Source organism: Heliangelus exortis, chromosome 1, assembly GCF_036169615.1.
Source record: "Heliangelus exortis chromosome 1, bHelExo1.hap1, whole genome shotgun sequence".
NCBI classification, from domain to species: domain Eukaryota; kingdom Metazoa; phylum Chordata; class Aves; order Apodiformes; family Trochilidae; genus Heliangelus; species Heliangelus exortis.
In genome coordinates, this window is record NC_092422.1 from 67,571,790 (window position 1) to 67,586,697 (window position 14,908).

The 14,908-nt window shown below is 39.5% G+C and overlaps 1 protein-coding gene across 2 annotated transcripts; it reads left to right on the forward strand.

The window, feature by feature from the left end:
• The first annotated feature begins 1,323 nt into the window (after positions 1-1,323).
• LOC139797574 (granulocyte-macrophage colony-stimulating factor receptor subunit alpha-like) lies at positions 1,324-14,904 on the forward strand. 2 transcript variants are annotated; one of them, XM_071747080.1, is made up of 11 exons: positions 1,324-1,453; positions 2,057-2,279; positions 5,307-5,430; positions 6,159-6,288; positions 6,381-6,556; positions 7,870-8,009; positions 11,181-11,219; positions 12,272-12,401; positions 12,841-12,937; positions 13,201-13,282; positions 14,425-14,904. In XM_071747080.1, exons 2-11 carry the CDS (start codon positions 2,193-2,195, stop codon positions 14,497-14,499), a joined length of 1,080 nt encoding a protein of 359 aa, XP_071603181.1. In that variant the 5' UTR covers positions 1,324-1,453; positions 2,057-2,192; the 3' UTR covers positions 14,500-14,904. The 2 variants fall into 2 exon arrangements, with proteins under 2 accessions (XP_071603181.1, XP_071603191.1); XM_071747090.1 differs by lacking the exons at positions 1,324-1,453; positions 5,307-5,430 and having other exon boundaries at positions 2,195-2,279.
• Positions 14,905-14,908: the final 4 nt, after the last annotated feature.

Below are 14,908 nucleotides of genomic sequence, written 5' to 3' on the forward strand. Positions count from 1 at the left end.
AGAGCCCAGGAAGAAGGGAGAAGGAGGGGAAGATGTTTCTAAGATTTGATTTTATTTCCCATTATCCTACTCTGATTTGATTTGTGGTAAGTCAAACTAATTTGCCCAAGTAAAGTCTGTTTTGTCCATGATGGTAACTGCTAAGTGATGTCCTTGTCCTTATCTGGACCCATCAGACTTCCATTGTATTTTTTCTCCCTCTCCAGTTGAGCAGAGGGAGTGATAGAGCAGCTTTTTTTTGGTGAGGCTTCAGTTTCAACATACGAAGAAATGGAATTACTTTACACAGATTATAGATGTCCATATTAAGCAAATTATTTTGTTTTATGTGAAGCAAAGCCTCATAGGGTATAATATGTAAAAGGAGCTTTTCATGTTTTATACTGTTAATAGCAACCCTCTCCTTTGGAAAATGCTGTGACCTGAGAAGTGAACAAATGCTTAGCAACAGGCCCTGGAGTGGCTTTTTGTAGTTGGATGATTACTAGCATTTTTTTTTTTTTTTTTTTTTTTGTCTCATTTTGCAGTGGTCTGGGGTCTGGTTTTTGGTTTTTTTTTTGTTGTTGTTGTTTGGTTGTTTGCTTTTTCTGACACTAGAACAAATGAATTGTGAAAAAAAAACCAGTTTTTGATACAGATGAATCTTATTTGAAGGTATTATATCCAAGACCTGAAATCCCCATTTTCCACAGGCTTAATGAACTTCTATGTTTTTCATTGTCATCTCCCTGAGGGCTCTCATAGACCACCCCTGCCCAGCCACAGGACCCCACGTCAGCCCCCCAGGGACCATTATACTCTGCCCTAGTGATTCCACAGCAGAACTTGTCTCTGACCCCCTATGGCTCTTCCCAGCCATTGGTCCCTCCAAGCCGGATCCACCCACATCCTGTCCAGACCTTGGCCCATCCCTGTCCCCAGGGAGGTGCCCTATGCCTGAGGCTGGGGCTGCCCCAGTGACCCCCCCCTGCCCCTGCTCCTAGCTGGGGGCTGGACAGGCACTGACTGCTAGGTCCTGACCCACCCTGGGGATCCCCCACTGCTTGCAGCCCCCAGAAAGGATCATATTGAGAGATGCTTTGTACCATTCAGTACTCTTTAGGGCTAGGGAGAAATACCTGTAATGGAAAAGCTTCTTATGCACCTGCTTGAATCCCAAGCACTGGTGGACTCTGTACAAGAGAAAGGATAATTTAACCAGCTAACTGCTTGTTGATGTTGTATGAATTCATAAGTTGTGCAACTATGTGAGTTTAGTAAGAATCTGGAGGGAAGTGATCTTATCTTGCAACACTTCCGATGAACAAGTTCCCCAAAACACAGGCAGCAAAGGCAAGGGAGACAGCCTTATTTATAGCAATGCAACCATTTAAACTACATTTCTTTCCATCTTCTCTGAGCTTGAAGACTATGACAGAAAAATAAATGAGATAAAGACATTTTGAAATAGAAGGTAGGTCCGTCTTGGTCTTTCTGACTATTTTGCTTGCTGAGGTCACTGAGACTTCAGAAAGTCCAGGGCTGGAGTGGTGATGTCTCAGACAAAATCCAAAAAGCTGTCAGAGGAATCCATGCAACTAAGATGAATGAAGTTTTTGGAAATGAAGTACCAGCTAAGGAAGTTTCTAGCTACAAGTTTGATTTTCCTAAGCTATTTGGTGCTGAATTGGTAGAAGCTCAGCACTGTTCTTAGATCAAAAACATCCTTGAAAGTAGATGGACTAATGCCCTCACCAACTGACCATACTCACTACTGAGTAATTTGAGTTGATTGATATTGTTGGGACCCATTTTGCAGCTCTTTACCCACCTGCCTGCCATCTGTCCATCTTAATGTTTGGATACTACAGACAGATAAATAATCTTTAGACCCTAAGATAGCAGTCATCAGCTGTATGCTTATAAAGTTTGTACAGTTCTCCAGAGATCACCAGTTTTATGAATCATCACACAAATTGTTTTTTACAGAATAGGACAAGTTGTTTAAAGTTGCTACTGCTTATTTCAACATTTCTCAGAATGCTTGGCAAGTCTATTTAATCTTTCCTCCCACCAGAACTGAGAGATGATCAGATGATGCAGAAGAAGTCAGATGAGCAGATCAGAGCAGACACATGCAGAGCAGAGCGGTTCTTACTGTCATCTTTCACTGTGAGCAAGTTTCATTGCTCTCTGTTTGAAAGAAGGAAAAGATGGTTGCTCCTCTTGCTCTCATCTTCATGACCCAGTGGATGCTGATGATCACCCAGTTTTGTGTGTTGGCTGGCACTGTTCCAACTGTGAGTACAACACTTCCATGGGGCAATCATCTGAGGTTGAGCATAATTTGCTTCTCAGTAGGGGTGGGTGTGCTTAAGTTGCCTCCAGTATTAGATGTAGAGCTAAGTAGTAGCATCTGCACCCAAAACTCTGAGAATCAGTCCTGCATCTTACTGATTCTATTATGTGACATTTGCAGCAGAGATGCCAGATTCACCTTAATGCTGAATCACTGGAAAATTAAGCTGAGTTGGATGGGCAGCATAAATTTCATTGAAGCCTGGTATTCAGTGACCACGGGAGATTTTATTGATACTGTAGTGGTAAATCTGCTATGTAAAGTTTTATAAAGATCAGTCTTTACACTTCCTTCTTTTTCTTTCCTATCCTCAGGTACCTAACAAAAATATCCCTGAGAGGAACAAAATAGCCTCTGTTTTAGCAGTTCTTCCTAGTTTTTGTTAAGGACTAGCTTGGTACAAAGACATATCTGTCTTTTATGACCATTCTTGAGAAATTCATGTCTTCAGAGGGCTCTTGTGGAATCAGGACCTTGTTGGGAGTGATGTATAAGATTGCCTCTTTCCCTGGCTAAAGAGGAACTTTCATGAGAGGCACTTCATGCTGTGCAGATGAGAATTTTTAATTACAAAGGACAGACTGAATTGGTCTGAATCATGGTCTGAACATGAATCCTTACTGATTTACCTAAAAACATGATATAAGCATTCAGAGACATCAGAGATGCATTTATGTGCTTGCTCAGGGGTGATTAGTGTGACACAGATGCCTGTGAAGAAACATATTTCTGGAGTGCCAGGTACATTAATGCAGTCAAAGATTGGTTTGGACTTCAAGGAAACTTTTAACATCGTAGTTCAAGCTCCTTGCTATGAGAAGAGACACCTTACACTAGACCAGGTTGCTCAAAGACCCATACAACCTTATCCTGAACATTTTCAGTGACAGGTCACCCACAGATTCTCTATATAACCTATTCCAGCTACTCACCTCCTTCATCATAAAATGTATCTTCTTTACCTCCAACATAAATTTACCCTCTTTCAGTTCAAAAACATTGCCCCTTGCTCTGTCACTGTGGGCCCTGTTAAAAGGTCTCCCTATGTCTTTTTTGCCAGTCCACTTTATACACTGAAAGAGCACAATAAAAACTCCTCAGAACCTAATTTTCTCCAAGCTGAACAACCCCTATTCTCTCAGCCTTTCTTCAGAGAAATGTTCCAGCCCTCTGATCACTCTTGTGGCCCTAGTCTGGACTTACTCTTACAGGTCCATGTCTTGTTCTGCAGACCCCAGAGCTGGATGCAGTAGTTGAGGGAGGGTCTCACCAGAGCAGAGGGAGAGAATCAACTCCCTCAAGTTGCTGGGGGGCCACACTTCTTTTTATGGAGTGAAGGGGGTGTTTGGCTCAATGAGCACACATTGCCAGCATATATCCACCAGTATCCTTACATCCTTCTCCACAGGATTGCTTCCAATCCATTCACTCCTTCATCTGTATTGGGATTAGGATTGCCCTAACCCAGGTTTAGGACTTTGTACCTGGCCTTGTTGAACTTCATGAAATTTATATGGGACCACATCTCAAGCCTGTCAAGATCCTGTCTTAGCTTTAGTGTCATCCACAGTTTAGTGTGTACTCATGTGCATTCATGGCTCTCCATGTCATTAATGAAGACACAAAATTTTATTTGTCCCAGTATGGACCTTTGAGAGACACTGTTACTGGTTCCACTTGGACACTGAGCCATTGACTACTGCAAGTCTTTGGATGCGCCCATCCAGCCAATTCCTCATCATCCAGCAGTCCATCTGTCAAAACTGTACCTCTCTATTTTAGAAGCAAGTTTGTTGTGGGAGACCATGCCAAAGGTATTACAGATATGCAGGTGGATAACATCTGCTGCTCTTCCCTTATCAACTGATGCAGTCATTCCATTGCCAAGGAGCATCAGCTTACTCAGACACAGTTTGCCCTTGCTGGTGTCATGTTGGCTGTCTCTTATCACCTCTCTGTCTTCTCTATGTTCTAACATAACTTCCAGGAGTTGCATGACTTCAGCAGGCATGGAAGGAATCCTGACCAGTTGGTAGTTTCCAGGATCCTCCTTGAGATCTTTTTTAAAATGAGTGAAATATTCACTTTTATGAAGTCACTGGGGACTTTGCCTGACTGCCATGACTCTTTAAATATGACAAAGAGTGGCTTGGCAATTACATCAGTCAGTTTCCTCAGGACTCTGAAGGAGGAATAGTATGCAACTCTTTGGGTCCCATGGACTTACATGTGTTCAGGTTCTTCAAGTGGTCTCAGACCTAACCCTCTCTTGTGATGGGAGGTATTCTGTTCCCCCAGTCCCCACCTTGAGATTCAGACACTTGAGAGGTGTGGGAATAGTGATTGCCAGTAAACACTGAGGCAGAAATTTGCTAAGTACCTCATCCTACTCCATGTCAGTTGTCACTAGTTCTTCTGCCCTGTTGTAAGGGCAGGTATAATTGCTGTAATCTTTCTGTTCTTACCAACATAGGTGTGAAAGCCCTTATTAATATTTTTCACATTCTCTGTTGCCAGATCAGATCCAAACTTCAGCTCTACTTCAGATCTAAATTTTTCACAGCAAACAGGAGATCTAGAACTCCCATCTTGAGTGAAGTGGTTACTTGAGAAGTGTCATGATTTCACAAAAAGGCAACTTTTGCCTCTGATTTAGTCTGTTTTCACTGCTCACAAAAAGAAGACAGCAAGTTAAGCCTTTCCTACTTCTTTCTTACTGCTACCTAACACTACCATCAGGTTTTTTGGAGGGAAGCACTGAACTCTTCACCTTACAGTGGCAGAGGTTCATTACCCAAAATGAGTTCTCAAAGCCTGGGAAGACATCAATAGCTACTTCACTATTGTAGATTTCCCACTGTACCCCCCAAAATCAAGGACAAGCTTAAACCCCTTCTACAGGGAGCTGCACTATTTAAACAAACAGTTGAAAAACTAAAATTTAAACCTTCTGCACAACATTTTTCAGGGAGAGAATATGAATTGCACATTTGGAAATATAGCACCTCCTCTGCACAATGGGGCCAGCTTTTCTGTTACAACACTGAACATGAATGGCACATACTCAAGCATCTGCAGATCTATTCCTCAAGGTAATTCAATAGACTTTGGAAAAGGATTTGCCTACTTCCATTAGTCTGGGGGTAAAATAAATATGGAACCCCATCATTCTTGAATTCATCTGCTTCCTGTAGGATGATCAGGTGCTAGTTCATAGTTTTATGGCAATGTTTCTGTGAGAAAATAAAAAGAGGCTTCCTAAAGCTAGTCCTTTCCTGGTACCATCTTTAAATAGTGAATTGTCTTTTAATTGTTGTGTTAATGGTTTATTAAGTGATTTGAATGTATCTAAAATATGATTTAGAATCCAAGTGAAGCAGGTTTCTGGCTTTAGTTTGGAAATTCTTCCTTGAGAAATCTGTGATACCTTGAATTTTGTCATGGTGTTGTTATTCATGGTACAATGCCCAACACTTTGCAATGTCCCATCCACAGGAATAAAAGGTCTGGCAGAATGTACACTTCTTTTTATGAGAGGAGTAATATACAAAAAATGAGACCTGTTCATTCAATCTGTATGGAACTGACATATACAAAAGATCACTATTTCCTTCCTCATCGAGCTCAAAGCATTTGCTGGTGCCTTATGAAAGGAATATCTTCCATTGTCACTCCCTAAAAGTAGTCAGGTCATTCCCAAACCAAGCAACAGCCAATCTGGAGTTGTAGGTGCCTAATGTACCTAAGCACATGCTAAGATCACACAGCTCAGAGCAGTCTCATGATTTTTTCCTCCTCACAGATACTCCTGTGTTTGCAGGCATGAATGGCTCAGCCATTGAAAATTTCTCCTGTGTGATTTTTAATGTTTCCCTCATGAACTGCACTTGGCAGGCAGGCAGGGATGCTCCAGCAGATACCCAATACTTTCTCTACTGGAAGAACTCGAGGTAAGTAGGTCTGCTTGAGCCCAGGGAAGCCTGAATTCCCATTTCAAACATCACACTGTACTTATTTCACTGAAATACCTTGCAATATACAGATATGACGATGCAGCAGAATGTGAATCTTATATTAAAGATGAAAATGGCAGGAATTTGGGATGTAGATTCCAGAATGTGAAAATAGAGATTGAAAAAGCTTACTTCCTGGTGAATGGGTCTAGCAAAGACTCCGTTATCCAATTCTATGACAAGTACATTCAGCTGTATAAAATTGGTAAGTAAATAATTCATTTCTGCTTTAGTCTCATTATTGTATGAGGGTAGTAGAGCATTTAAACCTTAAAAGCAAGCAAGTAATCTGTCTGAGACTTGAAAGTAAGACACTATGGCCTCCTCAAGAAAACATATTCCCCAAGTAAAACAACAGTGAGGGAAAATACACAAGAAAGCTCCACAGCCTCAGATTCTTTAGCAAGGTACTCTTACTCTTTTTAGACTTTTCTACAGCAAGGTCCACAGGACTTGAGAGGTTGTTCTTCCCACTGCTGTCTTTCCAATGATGCAGAAAGACTTTTCAAAAGAGGAGACTTTTCAGGACAAGTTTATCTGAGCACTGATTTCTCTTTCTCATTGTCAGCATACATCAACACTACCCCCTTGATTAGAGAAATTAATACATGTACAAAATACCCTAAGTTTTCATACCTTCTTTTCATATGGTGATCTACTTGGCAGCATCTTGTGCAAGTACTTTCACTGTGGAAAAGCCTTTCTGTCAAAGTCCCACTGTTTTTCGTATTGCCCCCCAAAAAATGGACAAACAAAGTTTCATTCCACAAGAAGGAACTGAGATGTGATATCCTTCATGGCAAATGGAATTAGACTGTTCTTGGACCAAGCAGACCATCACAAATAAACCATTCCTGCCTCTAAATCTTGATGTAAAGCAGCAGGCTAGTGAAACTAAGTTTTCCCATATAAGCCTTTTATCAATCTTTCTGTCATGAGAGGCTGCATTTTGCTGGTACAATAATCAAGTCCTTGGTAATGATCAAAATATGAAAGTCTTCGTATTTTTGCTCACAGCTGTGAATTTAGGGGGGAATGCTGGCCATTTCTGAAAACTGAAGTGTCACTCTAAAATTTGTATGGCTAGTTTTTGGTAGGGGGAAATACACTTCATAGTTCACAACATTTTCACGTTACAGAAGTATAGTGTGAGGAGGCTTGAAGAAAGAAATTACTTTTGGATTTCTTATATTGGAGTTAGCATCAGCTTCTTTCTTCTGCAGTTAAAAATATTCTTATAGAAAGATCTTACTCATCTAGAGAAGTAAATGGAGGCAGTTTGAGTCTTTGTATGCTCTTAGGTTATGTTCCTTGGCTTAATTACTGTTTTTTCTGATCTGAGGGACAGGATTTAAAGAACTTCAGTCTTTCAATTATTTCTAGCATCATTCTTATAAAAAATAGATTCAATTTAGTATCTTTCTTCATAGGAACTTTACTTGCATTATAAACTCTTTATCAAAGCAAGAAGAGATTAAGTGATTTCAATTATTTGAATTATTGGTTATGTAATTTCAGAAAAGCTCATGCCTCCATCAAATATCACTGTCAGCTGTGATGAAATTAAAACTGATTGCCTAATTCAGTGGCAACAACCCCAAATAAGCCATTCTGGCAAAGACAAGTGTTTCAAATATGGAATCAACATCAAGTACAAGGTAAGAAAAAATTCTTCACCTACATTTCAGCAATGGAGATACTGGAGATTGGTTGACTGTGACTGCGTGGGATTAAAAGGAGCAACATGTTTAATCAGGACTTGAACATATCACAGCTCTGGCTGTCACAAAACTTGGAAAAGTCACTTATTTTACTAAAACCCATTGGATCTGTCCTGAATTGGCTTCCTTCAGTGGTGACTGCATCTTTGTGAAAGAGCAGAGCTCAGCTGTAAATACTACCCAGAGGACAGGGTGGATGGGGCTTTGAGCAACCTGGTCTAGTGGGAGGTGTCCCTGTCTGTGCAGGGAGGCTGGAACTACATCATCTTTAAGGTCCCTTCCAATACAAATCTGTCTGTAACTCTATGAAATGTGCATCCAACTAACAAGTAGGAGTTGATGGAATGTAAATAGCTTATCCAGATATCATAATATATGTACAGATATCATATATAAGTGAGCATATATATCTAATACTTAGAATCTTGGAATCATAGACTGCTAGGGTTTGGTAGGGACCTCTAGAGATCATCTAGTCCAAGCCCCTTGCCACAGCAGGATCACCCAGGGTAGGCCACCTGTTGCTGCAAGATTTGAAGCTGTATAATGTTAAACAAAAGGAAAATAAAAGTAAGAGAAAGCAGAAAGTCGTGTGAATAATCACAAGTTACTGAGGGAATCATTTAAGCTACTGAAAATCAGATTCAGGTCTTGGCTTTAAAAGTCTTTTTGCAGCAATAGGGAAGGACCGAGTTTGCTGTGCATCACTGGGAGAGCAGACCGAAACTCCTGGAACTGTGGCAGAACTGCATCAAATGACCACAGGGTGGCAGAGAGCAACTACTAAGAAAAAAACCTGTGCTACAACTAGATTTAGCCTAGATTTAGCGCCTAGTAGTACATTGAGGGCGTTTCATAGATTTCTGTTATTTGGAACTACTAAATCTGGATCGTCCTTGCTATTTCATAGATGAGTTTTCTTGCAAGCCCAGTTACCTGTGACCAAACTGTATTACTTCTGTGAATCCCTGGTCCACTGAGGCAAAGAACACTTGTAGAAAACCCTGTGTGAAATGGGAATAAAAGTGCATTGTAGTACCTCAATACATAGTTCTTAAGGTTGTTTAACTTTGCCTGAAATTCTTTTTGTAAAGAGGATTCAATCCACAAGTAGTCTGAATTGCCTACCATTTTTAAAATAAACACTTGCACTTTTCATCTTACTAATTATGTCAAGATCCAGTAATTACTGTACTGCAAAAATTATTGCTTTTCTGCTGTCAGGTGTGACCTTGTAGTGTTTTACTAATACACGATGACCAGAATATGTATTGTACTACAGTTAGCCTTTAAAATATACTTTCACATTGGAAATTACTTGCATGGGGAGCAAACAAATTGTAACACCACAAGTAACATAATTTCAATCCCATTTTTTTATATCTTACACTAATAAACTGAATAATTTTGGATTCTTCTTCACCAGTCTTTTAAATTAAGGCCTTGTTGGATATTTTGGAATCCTGAAGGCAAATATTACCTGCAAAATCTGTGCTAAAACCTACCAAATGTCATGATTTTCCCTTGTCACTAGGTTCACCCAACTCAGCAAACAGGCCTGTATTCTCTTTAACCTTGCTTGCTCCCAGTGCTCTCTTAAAACCTCTGTGTTCACCTCAACTCCACCCTTGCTTGTACAGGTTGTGTCTTTGCATTTCTCCCAAATTTCTTCTTTATTTTCTGCTTATTTCCATTTTGACTCTGAGCTCACATGGAACATTTGCTTGAATTTTCTGCACAACAGAATGAACGATGCTTGTGCTCTGAGGAAACTGGCCCTGTAGATCCAACTTGCAGCTTTGCCCTCAAATGTAATTTCTCTTGAGTACCAAGGCCTGTGGCTTTGAGGATGTCTCAAGATGCCTGAAGAGAGTCTCATCTGCTTCCTTTTCTTGATCATCACCTACTACGTTGTCACCTGTGTTGGTCTGTCCTCTGATGCCCACTCATAAGCTCTCTTAATGGTTCATCATCTGTCCAAGACAGACCTCTATCTATTGAAGGCACTCCTTTACACAGAGCACAAGGATCAGGATAGCAATCCTGCTTGCAAGGACACCATCACCCCCTCACCTTGTCAGATTCATCCCCTGACTGTTCAGTACCCCAGTTCCTCAAAAAAGGTTCCAAGGTCAAAGCCCTGCCTGTGACACCAGGTGGGTGTTGACCTGGTGAATGAGTCCAGTTCTGCTCAAGCCTTTCCCTCTCACTGGAAGGACTCTCTATCTGGGTTCCCTGCCAGTGTTCTGCAATCACTACTGAAACCACCCAGGTTACCCTGGCCCTGTTGTTGGTGTCCACAGAGAAAAGCAGGAAGGGGTCATAACTCAATGACCAGATAATTCTGGCATTCCCTTTGCAGCATCCTGGCAAGCAGCAGACCTTAATCATGTCAGTTCAGCAGATTGGTGCCACCATCCCCTGCAGGAGGGAATATCTTTTAGCTGCCATACACATTTCCTCTGTTTTTTTTTTAAATGTAGTGCCCTTTAATGTATTTCTTCTTTCAAAATTGCAAAAGGGCAGCTGTCCTTTTAGAGCTCCCCTTTCCAAAGGCTTTCAGGTCCTCACTGATTGCCTAAATTATCTGTTAATCCAAGTCAATCTGGAATATATTCATCTGAGGGAAAAGAAAACTTACATAATATTTCCAACTAAATATAGTGACATTTATTGTAAAATGCAAAGATATGATATGACATGAAAGACTAGGTATGAGGTAAAAAGCTTATTTCACAGATTTTTATCTTTTTTTTTTTTTCCTGGTGTAGGTAAGAATAAATTTATAGTTTCATTCAGGTCTAGTTTGCTTTTGCTTTAGTTTAATCACCAATCTGAAATATAATATATTTCTCAACTCTGGTGGTGAGGAATAGAAATAGTTTTCCACAAAAGAAATACTTACTGTATAAAAATGGCATTGTCAGTGAATTATATATTAGATAGATACATTAGATAAATGTCAGATAAATCACTAATTCTTCTGAAAAACTGTCAAGTAGATAAGAAAGAATAGTGCAGAAAAAGGGGACAGTAGATAAAAATGGCTTATATCAAAACATAAAACAAGGAGTCATATAAATAAAGATTTTTTTTCTCAATTTACAGGATAATCCTGAGGGGAAAGCCCAATACACTTCCATACAAGTAAGCCTGCATGTTCTATTAATCAGCAATGCATGTTAGTTTCATAGTTATTTGTAAAAAGTAAATAGCATGCAAATGTCTTTAAATCAGTATTTGTTCAATGTCCTGTGCTTTATGGGATCCTTGTTTTAAAATTTCATGAATGTGTCAGACTGCCAAATCATCATGGTGTATGTAATTTATTAAACATTCAATGTCAGAATTTATTACTCTTCTGTCAGCATTTTGAAACATCTTCCATTTTATATTATGTGGTCTACTCTCCCCCTCAATATTTGGGTCAGAATTTGAAGTCACACATCAGTGACAGCAGAAAACAGAGACACAGAGAAAGCCTCTCCTAGGAATTTATATTTTTAATGGAAAAAGAAAGAGCATAAAATCCTTTTGGTATCTGTTGGGATTGAGGCAGTCCTCCAGGTATTCTGCAGCCCCTTCTAATCAGTGCAGCTTGCACATCACACCTCTATCCTGAAAAAGTATCCAAAAGCAAGCATGTTTCAGTAAAATTTCAGGACACTAAGTGTTGAAGTCTTCTACTTGTTTTACAGATTTGTCTGGAAAGTTCTGCTTTCTCTGAAAAGTCATAATGCAAAGAGTGAGTAAGGTTAGGTGTATGCACACAGTTTATTCCTTAAGTCACTCAGTTTAAGCAGCATTGAAGTGAGACAATTTGAGATATTTTTTCTGCCTCTGTCAGTGAGCCAAAGGAAATTATCAATAGATAAGACTATACTGTAAGAAATAACAGGATATAATTTAAAAGATTAAAATATTCTAAGTGTAAAAATGTACTTAGTGATGGGTTGTTTTTTGTAGGAGTTACACAGATACTTATATACATAATAAAGACACAAATGTTTATTTCTTGCTTTACTTATATACATAATAAATATGTATATGGTTGTTTCTTGCTTTGTAAAAGCAGTCTACTTTAATAAGCAATGCTCTCCTAGCCATGTGAAAGATTCCCTGGTAAATGGCACAGGCATGCTATGAGCACCTAGGCATGCAACGCAGAAAATTAATTTGTTTTTTTTTTTTGTTTTTAGGATGGGGGAAATAAACACACATTTCAGAGATCCAATACAAGAAAGAAGTACCTCTTGCAAATGAGAACAGGTGGCAGCACCTGCCTTGTGAACTCAGCCTGGGGGGAGTGGAGTGAACCTCTGGAGTTTGGTGAGAGGAAAAATCCATGTCTTGGGCTGTTTTGGGAATCCATGTCTTCCCCCAGCGATGTCCTGGCTACCTCACACATTGCTGCCTGTTCACAGACACAGATACACAAAGCTTGACAAACACTTGTTTCCCTCCACATTCCTGAGAGGAAGAGGAGGAAGATTATATACTTCATAACAATCTGACACTGGAAATTAATAGAAAAAATTACACATTTGCCACTGAAGTGTACACCTGCTTACTACGGGGGATGGCCAAACAGGCTCAACGTCTCAGAAGACATTAGGGCTAATGTGGCAAATTAAAAAGTTGATTTTTATACCAAGTGAAACCTTTCAGACTGGCACTCACCAGTCAGTAAGCTCGGTAGATGTTTGACACAGCTCTGCATCTATTCCTCTTTATTAACAATAATACTTTATGACTGTTTGGCTTTCAGGAAATGAAGAAATTATTTCTTCTTCAGTATGGATTTTACTAGTGGTAACAGCTGTGACCCTCTTAGTGGCAATCATTACAATTTTGTTCTGTAAAAGGTAAGATTAATTTATGCATTTATTTTATTTTTTGTGGGTGTATGAAACATCTGTAGTTCTTAAAAATATAAAGTAGTGGAGTCACAATAGTATAGGTAAAACTTTGTCATCCACACTGTAGTATAAATGAGTCATTCTGTGCTGAAATATGTTTTTCATTTCTCTTTCGTTCTCAAAGTGGAAGATAAAAGCTGATTCAAGGATTCAGTGATTCTGACACATGACTGTTCCCTTATTTTTCTTTTCTATTACATCCCCTCTAGGACTGGCTTCTGGAAAGCAGCATTTCTACAAATCCCAGAGCCAAAAAATGCATTTCATGGACTGCCAGATTCAAATCCAGAGGTATCTTCTCTTTCAACTTTATATTAAATTTTTGAAATGCATACAAGACTTTATTGCAGGTGTTTCTTAAATGATAAGGAACTTAACACAGAGAATAACTCTTCTCTTTACTATACTTTGAGGAATGAAAGTTTGTTAAAGGCAGCCAACTGCAGTGCTCTGCCAGACTCAGGGGACTACTCCCATTTGAAAGGTCCAGGGTCTGATGCTCCCATTGGTGGGTTCTGTGTGATTTCCTGACACGAGGCACACGCATGCACAAACACACACACACACACAGAGGTCACTAATGCAGCCACCCACAAGAACCAGCAGGGATGCCTTTGCTGGCACCACCTCCACCCACAGCAATCAGGCAAATAGGGGCACAGGCAGTCTGCTGCTCCTCTCTGGCTGAGCAGGGCTGAAGTTTGTGATTGCCATTCTCTGCAATCACAATAACCCTAAATTCACAAGTTCCTCACATTTGAGCTCTGTGTCCGGAGCTGAGGTTCCCCCCACCAGGTCACCAGCTCTCACCTTGAGTCTCTCCAGGTGTGGGTTTCCTCCTACTCCCTCACTACTCCAGCTTTAATGAAGTTCACTAACAAGTTACACACACAGGATGGGAAGCAAGGTGACACAGAAAACAATTCAAGATAGGATTATGTAAGTTAACAGGACAGACTGTGGTGGTCAGACGTGTCACTTGACCAGATCAGTGTATCAGCCAGCGGCTCACTTGTCCATTTTTTGTCCAGAACTTCCTCAAGTTATGTTCAGTAGTTTCTCATGGTCTTTTCAATTACCTAAACCTCAGGCCAATATCTGCTCATCTGCTTTCATACCTTAGTGAAGTTAATCACTTTGTGTTAATTTCTTTGAGATGTTTTATTGGAATCTCTGTGATGCATTGGAGAAAAGCACATGTTCTCCCTGACCACTTCCACATCAGTCAAAAGTCAGGTGTCAGCATTACAAAGTTGCTGAAATTTCATTATTATGTCCAGTTAAGGAAAGCTTTTCAGATAAGAAATAAAGAAGTGAAGTATTTCTATAAATATGTGACCAATTTATAAATAGACTCAGAATTGTGCATAAGTAAGAAGTGGATGGCCTAACTTTATGTATAAAACTAACTGAAGTTTTTATTTTCCTTTCAGCTCATGGAGAGCAAAATTCAGTCAATAACTTCTGAAAATCATGATATCGTAATACTTTCTGATGTAGTGAAATAATGAAGAAAAATTGAGAAATTTGGAAGTGCATTTCTTATTTCAGAAAACTGTATATTCCTGCATAAAGTCTGGAATAATACATGGACTTTCTTCACTCTCCTTCTTTTCTTGACAAAAAGAGTAGTGCAGTCAAGAGGGAAATATACCTCACATGTAATTTTTCAAAAATGCCATTGTATTTGCTTTTAGCTTTGGATAACCTCAGTTGTCTGGGTAACTTGTCCTTACTGGGTATCTTGCAGTTTGTGAATATGATTGAAATACTTCAGTCAAGAATTTTTGGTTCCATTTTAATTTGTTTAAGGAAAAATAATAAATTTGTCTCAGATTAAAAATAATGCATTTATTGAGATTAATAATAATGAAAATAATAATAATAAATAAATGTCTGGTACCTCAATGCCATTGT